Below are 13,817 nucleotides of genomic sequence, written 5' to 3'. Positions count from 1 at the left end.
TTGGAAATACAAAGAACAGGCAATGAATCACACTTTAACAGAAAAGGGGGTCAGGGAAGTCTTCCTTGAAGATGTGTTATCAGAGCGCAGATTTGGTGAAGGAATAGGTAGGTATTAACCAGACAAAGAAGATGGGGAAAGGGTTTTGTAGGCAGAGAGATGGGCTGCAGAAAGACAACGGCCTCGGTGTTTGGGGGAAATGCAAGTATTTCAGAATGGCTGTGTGTGGTATGCCTGAGATAGAGATGGAGAAAGGGGTTGAAGAGCTGCCGCTTGAGATGAGGTGGACGAAGTGGACAGGGATTTGGGTAAGAAGTTCAAACTTTATCCGAAAATACAGAGAGAGCAACTGAAGGATTTTAACAGGGGATAATCATGTGACTAGTTTTGACACTTTAGGAGAATCCTAATATTGGATGGCAGAGCTGATGCACTACAAAATTAGGAGGCTATTGGAGTTGTTGAGGCGAGAGATGATGGGAAAATGCAAGTGGCCCTGTTGGAACATAGTGATTGTTCCATAAATGGTAGCTAGTAGAGGGTCAAAGTGGAGATGGATAAGAAGAGGTATCTTGAAGAATTATGTAGGGTTCAGTATCTGATTGGATGGGGAAGGCAGAGTTGAAGATGACTCCTAGGTTTCTGACTTGGAGAAGTGTGTGGCTTGGCGGTAGCACTAACTAGGCCAGGGAGGACTGGTAGAGGAGGTGGCTCTTTGTTATCTTTGTGGTGCGGGAGGAGAGATGCCGAGTTCCATGTTGGACATGATGAAGTATGGGTTTGGTGCTCAGGGAAATTGTCTAGTTGGATTTGGGAGTCATTATGTGATAGATGAAGACGATGTGAATGACATCACAGAGAGAAAACGCATGCTGTGAGAAGGAAGACAGGTCAAAATCCTAGACAACATTTAAGCAGAAGGTAGCTGTCAATTGTGTTAAGTGCCCTTGAAAGGTCAACTGAGATAAGGTCTGGAAAATACCTTAATGGATGTGGCAAATAGGAAGTCAACCGTGATTTGAGAAGAGTAATTTCAGTAAGTAGCAAGGAGGGCAGAGCCTAGATGAGTTTGAATAAAGCGAGAGAGCAGGAATGTTGGTGTCAACTATTATTCTTTTAAGTTACTTGGCTGTGAAGAGAGAGACAGAAAAAGAGGCTTAAATTAGAGGCCATCTTGTGTTGCATGGAAAGGTTTTTGTTTCAGTTTCAATTTTTAAAGGGAGGAGAAATGCCTCCAGACTCCCAGACTCTTTTTCATTTGTGTCTCCTGCCTGTGGAGGAGGGGAAGTGTCTTTGATACTCCTGAACATGAGTGTTCCTCAGAAACAGACGGCCCCAGATGAACAGACTGCCATGGGATGGTTCTGCAGGAAGGCACCTCGTTCTGGGCTGTCTCCCAGGTGCTGCTTATTGTGCTAACTTCCTATAGAGCTTTTGTACCTTCCTCCATTGTCTACCTGGTTGGCTGCTTGCCTCTTGTTTAAGATGGCTCCTGTGGCTGTATTGGTCCTAGTGCACCGGCTTGTAAAATACCTGTGTGTGTATAGGATTTACCACAATGATGCCCTCCCCCAGGCACCCCCCCCCCACCCCATTCTTACAGTCTGTTTTGTCTGCTTCACACATTCAATTTAGATCAACTAATTCCTGTGAGTGCCTTAGGGGATAAAGCACAGGCTAGGCACGGTGGGGGTACAGGAGGATTTCAGACAGAGCCTTTGCCCTCACGGACCCTCTAACCCAAGGAGTGGGATTGTCCTGTAAATAATGGTAACAGAGGTTCTTCACCTTTCAGGGAGCATACAGATCTCTTTGAAAAGCTAATAAAAGCAGTTTATGAAATTCAGGTTAAGGATGCCGGAACTATAGAGTTATTGGTGCTCTATTAGTTGGTGACTTCAGCTAAATGATTCTGAGACTCAGCTTCCAGATTGTGCTGCCTTTCTTACAAGGAGTTAATGACGACTCACTAAGATAATATGAATAAGGTGCTTAGTACAGGGTCTGACACAGAGCAGATGCCCACCCAGTAAATGTTATAATGTTATTTGAGCCTTTACCTGTGTTATGGAGGAAGTAAGCTAGCTGTTAAATCAGAGGCACAGCTATCTGCTCACTGGCTTAGGAGTTATTCTGGCCTTCCCTTGTCACTACTTGGCAAAGACACTGTTTTGGTTACCCATACTTCAGGCATCCCTTACCTACCTTCAGAAATTTTGTTTATCCCGGTCAGTCCCAACCAATTACTTCTTTATTATCTTTCTTCATAAGTTTTTTTGAAAAAATGCTTGCTTAAAAAGGAAATTGGATCCCTACCATGATGGAAAATCACTTTAACTTGCCATAAATAGAAAGTAACAGTAACAACAAACAATGAAAATTAAACAATGGTGTAAATTCTCCTTAGATACTAGTGCTTACCTGGGGCCTGCTCTCTCCCCTCTCTCTGATAAAAAAGGGATTTTAGCCACTGTTTGAGAGGCACTACTTCTTGTTGTAATCAGAAGAATGGAAAGAGAAGTGAAAAGGGAATAACTTTCTCACTTAGTGATTGGCTGTCATTTAAATGCCCTGTCCCTGCAGCCCCTAATCTATCTCCAGTGATCCAGCGAGGGGTCCTCCTTTTGGGAGACACTAGGTGAGGGCAGTTGCCTTGCCCCCTCTCCTCTACTCCCACTGGAATACTGAGTTCCATCAGGCTACGGCCTGATTCCCGGCTGTCCCCGGATCCCTGACCAGGACAGCAGCTTCCACAAACGCTTGTCATTTGAGATCCTAGAATCAAGGGCACTCGGAGGTCCCGCTCCCCACTTCCTTTCTGGGTCAGGCTTGGTCCCTATCTCCAGATTTGTATTGTTTAACTGGAGGGACTTAGCAGAGGCCATCTGGTTTTCTTTGGGGATAGTGCGGATTTGGGTGGGGTGGAAGGGAGGCTGAGGATATTGTTTTGAATTGGTTTGCATTGCTTTTACAGATTTTATGCTATAGTTCAACAATTAAAAAAAATTGTCGAACGATGCTTTTATTCATTTAAATTTGAATAAATATCAATCACACAAGAGAATATTTTTATTACTACTTTATTATTATTTTGGGGGTGGCTAATGGACCCCTATTTAGCAGCCCGCAGAAAACAGGCCCTCCCCGTTTCCTGGAGCTGTGCCCCTCGCGTCCCACCCCACCTGGTAAGGTCACCCAGCTCCCACTCCCGTGGTCCTGCTCAGACCCCCGCGGGCCTGTCGCGGAACCCTGCCAGAACCCCCGGGGTGCGAGGCCGAGCTGCCTGGGCATGCTCGCTGGGGCCGTGCGGCCGGCGGGGAGCGCGCTGAGCTCGGTCGCTGGCCCCGCCGCCGCGCCGCTACCTGAGCCCGGCCCGCCCCCCGCCACCACTGCCCCGGCGGGCACCTGGCGGGCGCTGCGGACTCCGAGGGCGGAGGGGCGGAGACGCTGCACGGGGCGGGTGCCGCGAAGCCGCGCTTGGCGTTCCTGAGCCGCAGCCGAACTTTTTCCAAAGGAGTCGCACTTTTGGGGGCAGGAGGAGCCGAGCGAGACGGGGAGGGGAGAGCAGAGTTCCTGGAAGGAGCAGCAGCAGCAGCAGCCCCACAACATGGCCTCCGCCTCCTCCTCTCCAGCTGGAGCCGAGAGCACGCCTCCTGCGCAGGTGAGTGCCGCGCCGCCCCCCTACCTGTGGCTTCCTTCCCGGCAGGGGCGCGCGGAAATCTGGACTTAAGGGAGGCCCTGGGAGGGGGATTCGGGAGCTCTGGGGGTCGGAGGACGCTGCCTGGAGCCCGGCCCTTCTGGGGGTGCCGCGCGGTGCCGGGAAGGCAAGCGGGGCGGGGGTGCGATGCCCGATTCCGGCGGGCCGTGGGGGTCGGGCTGCGCTCGGAGTGCGCTGGGCTTCCAGGTGCGGCAGGGGGCAGCGCTCGTTACCTGTCCCAGCGCCCAGCGCTCCAGCATCCCGAAGAAGGAGGGAGGGCCTGAGGACTTGGGGCTTCTGTTTTGAAACATTTGTCTAAAAGAAGAAAAGCGCGGCCCAGTGCTCGGGACGCCCTCACCTCTGTCTCCCTTCTTTGGGCTTCTGTGTTCTTGGCTCGGCCGTCCAGCTTCGTGCCAGGCTGAACCCTTCCTAAGGACACAACGAAGTAGGCTGCATGTATGCCAGGGAGGAAATCACCTGGTTCTGAAAGTTACCTTCAGTTAGGCTTTTTTTTTTTTTAAAGGTGAGTTAGGTCATTTAACCCAGTGAAAATATAAATTATACTTTAAAGATTGGGACATAAAAGTGCAGACCAGTGCGAATATAGTGGCAGTACCAAGGGTGGGTGGGGGGGCTTGTGAGGGACTTACTCCCCCCCCCAATCTTCAAAAGTCTTCCAAAGGCATTCGAGTAAATACACACTAAGTAAAAAACGGGTGCTTGATGTGCATATCCTCAGCTTCCAGATAAGTCTCTTGTCTCCCTACTATTCCCCGCGCCTTTCTCAGCAGATTACTACCTTTAAACCCGGAGACGTTTAATGGCAGTTTTGGAGCTGCCAGTGTGTATAACATGGGGTAATTGGTTTAAAGCACTCGCGTATGTTTGCATGTGCAGAGAACGTCTACAGAAGGGTACTCAAGAAACAGTAGTTGTCTTTGGGGAGGGGGTCTGGGGGACCCGTGGGAGGGAGACATGTCTTTCACCTATCCTTGGGCCTCTTTTTTTTTTTTTTTAATTACGTGCGTGCTTTATCTATTTTAGAAAACAAAAAGATAAATACTGAGTTTTTAAAAATGAGGCAGTTTGAGTAGCCTTGAAAGCAATAGTTTACTAGTCTCAAATTTATGTAGTTGCCCTTGAAACACACAAAACTTCTGCTTTTAGCATGCCTTTCCCTTATTTGTCATCTCAGGAAATCCCCACACAAAATCAAGTGGTGATTTTTATTGCTTACCTTGATTCCAAGTTTTGATTTTGCTTGTTTGAGAATAAGTGAGGTTTGTCTAATTTTGGAAGCAGTCACTCTCCCATAAAAGTTCAGGAGTCATCCTAGAGTTATGCCAGACCTTAGTCCAGGAGGGTAGGCCACTGCAGGTGGGCTGCAGACTTGAGGGGGATAGTGTGGGAATGGACAGGGATTGCTGCTTCAGCATTTCAGGCCTCCTGATAATCTGCTGACCTGGGCTCACACTTGTGCATCTTTAAGAAAGCAAAATTTCAGTATTGAAAGTGAATGTAAATTAAAACCATTAACAGCTCTGAAACAAAAACTGACTGAAATAAAGCAATCAGTCCATGTCTCCAACCCAGCTACTAGTATATAGAGAGTCGATTTCTCTTAGTTCCCAAATCACTGGAGGATGGAAAAATGAGCTGTGAATCTGGACTCTAGTTAGACTATTATTTCTGATGGTTCTCAGTGTTCTTTTCGTTAAGGCATAAATAAATATCCATTTCGTAATCTGTGTGGTGATGTGTTCAGCTCCATGGCAGAGAATGTGGCTCAGTGTCCTTCAAACAATGTAAAGACCAGTGGTGTGTTTTGAAATCCAAGGAAACACCATGGGTTTTGAATTTGTTTGCATTTTTCTGGTGGTGGTTACATTAGGACTGTGGCTTCCCGTTTTTCAGTAAATCAAATTCTTTTTATTGTTGTTTTTTTTTTTCTCCCTTACAGAGTGTTAATGGGTTTATAGAGCAAGTGAGCATGCCTGGTTCTAGAATAATATTTTGGTGATTGAAAAGAATGTAATTGCTCTCAATTCTCAGAGGTTGTTCTCAGTTTGCTTTCCAATTAGTAACTTCTTTATTTAAAAGTTATCCATTTGTGCAAAATGTTTGTATATTTTTGTAGAATGTTTTATAATAAATCACTGTAATCCAAATTGGGGATTAGTGAAATTCTAGCCTATATAAATAGCATTTTAACTTTTTGAATAAACCAAGTAGTTGAAATTGATGACACCAACTATCTGGTGCTTTTACCCAAGAATGATTCTGAATTAGAATATTTAAGTTGAATTTTAATTGGAATATTTGACTTCATTACAACTTCTCCAGACTCCCATTATTAAAATCTATCCTTCTGAAAAGATCAAGGTTACTAGGGATCTTATCAGGTCTACAATAACCTTTCCTTGTAGGTATGACCGAGCTGTCGTTCACATAACTCTACCCTTGGATTTTGAACATGGTGTGCCAGTGAGATGTTGGGTTAATGCTAAGGGACCTGAAACAACAAGGCCATTTAATTGCAAGTTTTAATCGTCATCCAGTGTCAATATGTGGAAACATACTGGCATTCAGATTTAGGAGCCTTGTATCCACGGTATAATTTTTTGAAGTTATTTGGTCTACTTTCTATTAGACGTGTTTTTTAAGTACTGGAAGCCCAGCTCTGGTTAGTTATAGATTGAGAGAGCTCTCAAACGTGAAGTGTGTCTTTTTCCTGACTGGCTTCTAGAAGATGTGGTATGATCTCCAAAATCTGGTAGAAATACACCCTGGACACTTGTCCCAACATGTTTGAAAGTGAGCAAACTGTATCTTCTAATGGATTTGCCTATTCAAAAAGGCACACATTTTTCCAGGAACCAATCCAGTATGTTTAACCATGGGGGTGAGATCAATGGCACCAAAATAGAATAAAATCTTTGATGTTTTATAGAAATTGCTTCTGAATTCCTTCTCTTGGAAAGGTCCTGTATGGATCAAATAGCAAGTATTTTATGATAGGCAAAAAGAAAGCAGTCACATAAACATTATAGGCTTTCAATTCTGAGTAGATGATAGTATTGTTTCCAGAATAAACTATCTCTGGTATTTGATAATATGTATTAATACCCAAAGATTAAATGATCTAGTGTTTGGAGTTAGAGTTTTAAAATATGAAATAAAATATTTTCGTATGTCTTCCTTCAGATGATACTTAGTACTGCAGTTTTCAGATAATATTAGGGGAAAGGGAAATATTGGAAAATTGGACCTAACATATGTTTTGTTCTCTGAGAATGGCATGACTGTTTGGACCTGGCCTGGTAGGATAAAGGGGCAGAACTGAATTAATTTAACTTCAGCACATAATAAAAGATAGATCTTTTCCCTAATGCAGGTCGGGAGAACTGGGAAGGCTGTTTCCCAAATTGTTTTGAAGATAACTACAGTGATTCATTAGTAGCTATTTTGTCCCTCCAGCATCAAGCTACATTTGTGCACTGTGTAGCTTCTCTGGGAAATGCTAAGGCTGGATGCCAAGGCTCTGCCATACAAGTGCAGGTCTTCTCTTCCCCTTTTCATTCCCATGTTATAATATTTTATATGGGATCTAGGAAAGAGCAGCTCTGTGACTGCAACTTTGCTTTTTAGCATCAAACACAGGGCTTGGTACACAGTATGTCCTTAATTAATATTTTTAAAAAGAATTATTGAATAAAGGATGAGAAGGATCTGGCATTCAGATTTGGGAGCAGCTGTAATGACTTGATCAACAAATACTTTTGAGCTCTTATTGTGTGAAAGGCACGCTCAGGTGCATGGTCAGTGTCTTGTTTTTTGCTCTCAAGAAGTCCACTTGAATAGAGGAGACATAAGCATCTGGAAAACATAACTACATTGCCTAGTAATAATAACAGCCATGATTTCTTTTGCCTCTTGTGATGATGCTTTGCATTTTTTGCTTTTATACTTCAAAATTATGGTTAGATATTACTACCCTATTCCATTTTATACATGAAGAAACTGAGCTTTAGGAAGGCTCTGCAACTTGCAATTTGGTAAAGCCTGAAACTGGATTGGAATGCATGTCTGCTTGCGTAATGGAGAGAGCAGTGGTGGTGAAATCAAGAGGTGAGGTTTGGCATCCCTATTCCAACTTACCAGCCCTGTAACTTCAGAATTGTACCACCAATCTGGACTTCAGTTTTGAGAAAGAAAAGAATTGGAATAAATTGTATCTAAGGTTCATTCAGCTGTAACAGTCTGTATGAGTAAAACAAATTAAAATCCTGCGAGGTATAGATAATGAATAATAAAAGCTATACATTTCCTTGTTTCTAAGTGGCATCATTTTTTCCCTCACATTTTGGCATTCCTGGTAGAATAATTTTACAAATGTTGGAAACTTTTAGGTTGCTTATTTTAAAACAATTGTACTTTTTGTAATTGACAACATCGTAGAATAGAAGGAACTTGTTAGTTCCAAGAGCTAATGGCTTGAGGACATCCCAGTGAGTTTGGGCTGGTAAATGAGCACTCACCACAGACAAGGGATTTTAATGGGGTATTCATAAATGGGGACATTTCAGATAGTAGGTGGAGAGCAGTTATGGGTAGAGGGAATAGTTTTAAGTGATGGTGCACGGGTATGAAGGTACAACAGAGATTTGGGTTACTAGCAAGTACGTTAACTTGGTGTTCACCGAATATATCCCTCAGACATGCTTTGCTTGGTCCACACAAGGTCTAAAAGTTTTTTGAATTTAACATTTAAATATTGGGAAGTCTTATGTAAAAATCTGAATGTCCAGTTTCTCTTGAGACACTACGATCTAGTAACACTGGACCTGTAGTCCTTGCCATTCCCTATTGCATTTTATCTAGCCAACTTTACTCACTCAGATTAACTGCTTGGCCTCTGTGGGCCCTCCAGGTCTCCTTTTTAATTTGAGATATTTTCAATGGTATGCTTATAAACTGGTTCTCTGAAAAAAAAAAAAAAGTCCTGATTTGCAGCATTTGCCCATTTCTGTGGTGTAAACACTTCCACTTTGGCTGAGTTGATGCTACTAATAGATGGCCATTGAGCATGGAGCTGGAAAGAGAGACACAGAATTGGCTTTCTTGCAGGCTGGTATTAGCCATCTTCAGCATACCACTTACAGTGATATGCCGAGTTTTTAAAAGTTGAATCAATAATTTATTTACCCCAAATCTATTTGGCAGTCATCATATGTAAGACATACACATGGGAAAGCACAGATGAACAAAAACTAGTTCTTACTCTCTGGAATGTTTAGCAGGTGGTTTAAATGAACTAAGTAGAGAAGGGACTTTTGTAGTAAAAATGATTGATCAGGTCTCTCTTTGTCCACTGAGAATGAAATAAATACCAAGTAGAGCCTCAGTTATCTAGATTAGAATGAGAGAACTGAAGTCTCTAACTGGATTGTTAGATGATATAATGGTAGAACAGGACTTTTAAAATCCTGTCTCTATGGAGGCATACCAGATTCTTCTTTCCCTTGTTTGTGAGTTGGTGTGTGTGCAACTTTAATAATCACTTTTATTGAGGTTTAGTTTACATGCAATAAAATTCACCGATTAGAAGGCTACAATTTAATGAGTGTTGACAAATGTCATACACGATCACAACATAGAATATTTCTATCTCTATAAGAAGTCTGTTGTGTTCTTTCCCAAGTAAACGCCCTCCCCCTAATCCCTCAGGCAAGCACTGTTCTTCATTTTTCCACCATAAATTAGTTTTGCCTATATGTTCTCTTTTGTGCCTGTTTTTTTTCCCTTGGCATGTTCTTGGTGTTCGTTTATATTGTTCTTGGTCTTAGGGGGTCGTTCCCTTTTACTGCTCAGTTGTATTTCCTTGTACGCGTATACCACAATTTGTTTATCCACCAAGCATTTGGAGTGTTCTCAGCTTTTGGCTATTTTGCATAAAGCTGCTATGAATATTCTTGTACACATCTTTTTGTTGAGATATGTATTCTTTTTTTTTTTTTTTCCTTTTTTGGGGGGGTGGGGGATGGGGGTGGCTAAATACCTAGGAGTGGGCTTGAAAAGTCAGAGAATAGTACATGCTTAACTGTATAAGAAACTGCCAAACCTTTTCCCAAAGCGACTGTACTCATTTTACACTCCCACTAGCTGTGAAAGAGAGTTATCTTCCCACATCCTCTCCAGTATTTGGTGTTATCAGGCTTTTAAATTTTAGTCTCACTAGTGAATACAGTATTTCATTGTTGTTTTAATTTGAAGCTTACTGACGTTGAGCAATTTTCGTCTGCTTATATCTTCCTTTGTAAAGTGCCTGTACAAGTCTTTGCCTACCTTTGAAATTAGGTTGCTTTGTTTTTATGTAGAAACTCTTTATATATTCTGAATACAGAATATAAAGATGTCAGAAAAATGATTTGTGAATGTTTTACCCAACTCTGTAGCTTGCCTATTCATTGTTTCACTATTTACTTTTGATGAGGAGTTTTAAATTTGAAGAAGTACAATTCATCACTTTTTTGGTTTTTAAAAGTTAGTGTTTTCTGTGTCCTCTCTAAGAAATCTTTGTTTACTCCAAAGTCATGAAAATATTCTATATTTCTATAGAAACATTTCCAGAAGCTTTAATAGTTTTAGCTTTTATGTTTGAGAGCAAGCCATCTCAAGTTGATTTTTTTTGAATGGTGTGAGGTAGAACAATTGAGGTACAGTGTTTTCCACTAGCTGTCAAGTTGTTACAGTTAGTCCTTACATTTTTGAGCAGTATGTATGTTGAGAGAGATTTGCATCCATGTGTCAGGCTATAACTGACTGGGTTTCACCTATGATTGTGACACTCATATCTTTACCTGTTTAGGAAATGAATGATCATAAAAGAGTAGGGGAAAGTCCATTGAGCAAATTATTCCTTTGGCATTCACTTAATCTGAGAATTTAAAAAAATATTATTGTAACTATTCATGGAAGGCTGATTTTGAAAAGAGACATTGATGTTAAGTAAGACTTTACAGGCTTGTAAAAGAAAGTATATAGTGACAGAGGGAAAACCTAAGTTTTTTTAAAACAGCTTTATTGTGATGTTATTTACAAACCACAACAGTCACCCACTTTAAATGTACGATTCAATGAGTTTTAGTATACAGAGTCATACACGCATCACCACAACAAATTTTCCATTATTTCCATCACCCTCAAAAGAAACGCCCATTTATAGTAAGAAAAAAAAGTTTGGAGTTAGGAAGACCTGTGTTTTAGTCTCAGTTTGCAAGTTAGCACCTGTGTGACCTTGGTAAGTTAAATTTCAGTTTCCACATGTTTAAAATGGGGATGAAGACACCTCCTTCACAATATGTTATAAGGATTATTAATAATGTACATAGAACATTTGTTATATTTAACAGATATTATAGAAGTGATAGTTTTTCTATTGTTGAACTTTGTCTGCCCCTTGTACTTTCTGTGGTGTTATGTTCATATTCTTATAGCTTCTATCACAGGCTTCCCTCTACAAAAGACAGCTTTGAACATACCTGTGAGGAGGAAATCAGGTGGCATGGAAAGACAAAGCCTGGATTTTAGAGTAATAGACTGGGGTGTTCTGGCTTCACCATTTAATTGTTCTGTTGGAGTAGCCTGGAACAGCTATTCTGGAAAGCAATCTGGCATTATTTCAGCAAATTAACTAGTCATTCACTCTGTGACCCAGCAACTTTGTCCCCATAGGTGGACATGGAATGTGTCCCATAATTCCTAGGTGGACACGTCTGAGGTTATTCACTGCTGTGTTATCAGTGTGGAAGGGAATTGGGCAACCACTGCTGGGAGAGGGAAAGGTGAGGTGGTGGAGCACATCCTGGAGTCGTCTGCAGCTTTTAGAAGCCACAGATTAGATTTAAAAAAAAAAAGAAAGAAAAAAAAAGTAGCATGGATGGATCTTAAGAATATGGTGAAAAAAGTAAAAGTGTGAGGTATAGAAACATTAAATATTTCATGTGAATTAAAAATTCATTAGCACAGCACAGTGTACATTTTGTAAGAACACTTACATAAAGATACACAGTGAGCATGTTAGAATGACTGCTTATGGGGACCAGTGCCCGGGAGTGGTCTATGGAGATAAAAGGATATAAATAAATAAAGAAAATAACACTCACAGTATCCTTATCATTCTTCATGGATACAGAAGATGCTTAGGAGCTTATTGTATTTAGAAATACTGGTTTGTATATATTTTATCCTTAAAGGATCTAGATGTGTGTTTTGGGGAGGGAGTGATAGGGCAGATATATCATCTACTATTATAACACTGCTTTTCTAAGTTAAATTTGAAGTATGATAGATCACACTTTTTTTCTCTAAACATTGCTAATTTATTATTTTACATTTCTCAAAGACAGACGTCCAGAAGAGGCTGGGAGGGCTGCATTTGTTTGGGAGGCTCTGGGAGAGAATCCCCCTCCTTGCCTTCACAGCTCCTAGAAGTGGTGCACATTCCTTGGCTGGGAGCCCCGCGTCACTCCTGTCTGCTTCTGCACTGCATCAAATAGATTGCTTTTTAATTTACCTTCACTTTCTACAGTCCATTTGTAGTCCTTCCAAATTGATAGTTTTAAATTTAAAATGGTTATAATTATGTTTTGTACCTATTGTACATTTTTGTAAGATTAACTATTTTGACTGTTTAAAAAAGTCATCATCGTTAAAAATTCAGCTCAAAATTATCAGCCTTTGAAAGTGTTCACCCTTTGCTACTGTGGAGGTGTTGCTGGTATTTGGTAGGTGCACTCTGCTTGGACAAGAAGGTCACCCAATTATTTTAATGATAGATGTAGAAGCTGGGGAGAAATTGATTACACCCTTAGTTCTTTCAGTGCCCACCTGTTTGTGGGCGGCACACAGATGAGAGTTTCAGGTTTATCTGTAATATGCAGAGGAAGGCCTTGCTCTTGTGTAAGGGTCCATCGATAGTACCATCCAATGACATGCTGACAATAAATAAATAATGCTGTTTTCTGTGTTTCTCAACAATTTAAATAAAATAATAACAGAAGGGAAGCACTGGGATCTAGTAGAAGGGATACAAAATTAGAGTCAGAGAATGCACAAATGTTGAAACAGATTCATAAGTGTGATTCTGAACTGTTTGCAGTTTAGTTTCCTCATCTACAAAATGGCATAATGATAGTGCTTACTTTATCTCAGAATTGTAAGAGTCAAATTATACGATTAGGCAGTTTATTTAATTCAAATTGCTTTGTGCTGTATGAACAATTCTTTTATATATGTTTGTTTGTTTATTTATTTATTTAAATTCAGTTCTATTGAGATATATTCACTTACCCTACAATCATCCCCAGTGTACAATCAATATTCACAGCACCATCATATAGTTGTGCATTCATCACCAGAATCAATTTTTGAACATTTTCCTTACTCCAAAAAAAATTCAAATACAATGAAAAGGAACAACTAAAACATTCTATCCCCACATCTCACCCTATTTTTCATTTAATTTTTGTCACCATTTTTCTACTCATCTGTCCATACACTGGATAAAGGGAGTGGGAGCCACAAGGTTTTCACAATTGCACAGTCATACCATGTAAGCTACATAGTTATACAATCATCTTCAAGAATCAGGGCCACTGGGTTGCAGTTCACCAACTTCAGGTATTTCCCTCTAGCCATTCCAACATCCTAAAAGCTAAAAACGGATATTTATATAGGGCATAAGAATGCCCTCCAGAGAGACCTCTCAACTCCATTTGAAATCTCTTAGCCATTGAAACCTTATTTTATTTCATCACTCTTCCCCATTTTGGTCAAGAAGATTTACTCAAACCCATAATGCCGGGTCCAGGCTCATCCCTGGGAGTCATGTCCCATGTGGGGAGGGGGGCAGCAAGTGTACCTGCTGAGTGGGCTTAGAGAGAGAGAGAGGCCACATCTGAGCAACAAAAAGGTTCTCTGGGGGAGGCTCTCAGGCACAATTATAAGTAGGCTTAGCCTCTCCCTTGCAGTAGCAAGCTTCATAAGGGAAAGCCCCCAGATCGAGGGCTCGGCCTACAAAAATTGGTAGTCCTCAGTGTTTGTGAGAATATCGGTAATA

The 13,817-nt window shown here is 41.2% G+C and overlaps 1 protein-coding gene across 1 annotated transcript; it reads right to left on the bottom strand.

The window, feature by feature from the left end:
• Nucleotides 1-3,191: 3,191 nt before the first annotated feature.
• LOC119509929 (skin secretory protein xP2-like) lies at nucleotides 3,192-12,692 on the bottom strand. Its single transcript, XM_037803900.1, has 3 exons — nucleotides 12,587-12,692; nucleotides 3,931-4,126; nucleotides 3,192-3,897 (listed from the first exon to the last, which is right to left on the bottom strand). Exons 1-3 carry the CDS (start codon nucleotides 12,690-12,692, stop codon nucleotides 3,192-3,194), a joined length of 1,008 nt encoding a protein of 335 aa, XP_037659828.1.
• Nucleotides 12,693-13,817: the final 1,125 nt, after the last annotated feature.

The sequence above is a fragment of the Choloepus didactylus genome, chromosome 15 (genome assembly GCF_015220235.1).
Source record: "Choloepus didactylus isolate mChoDid1 chromosome 15, mChoDid1.pri, whole genome shotgun sequence".
NCBI lineage: Eukaryota > Metazoa > Chordata > Mammalia > Pilosa > Megalonychidae > Choloepus > Choloepus didactylus.
This window is presented reverse-complemented; position numbering and strand designations above follow the sequence as displayed.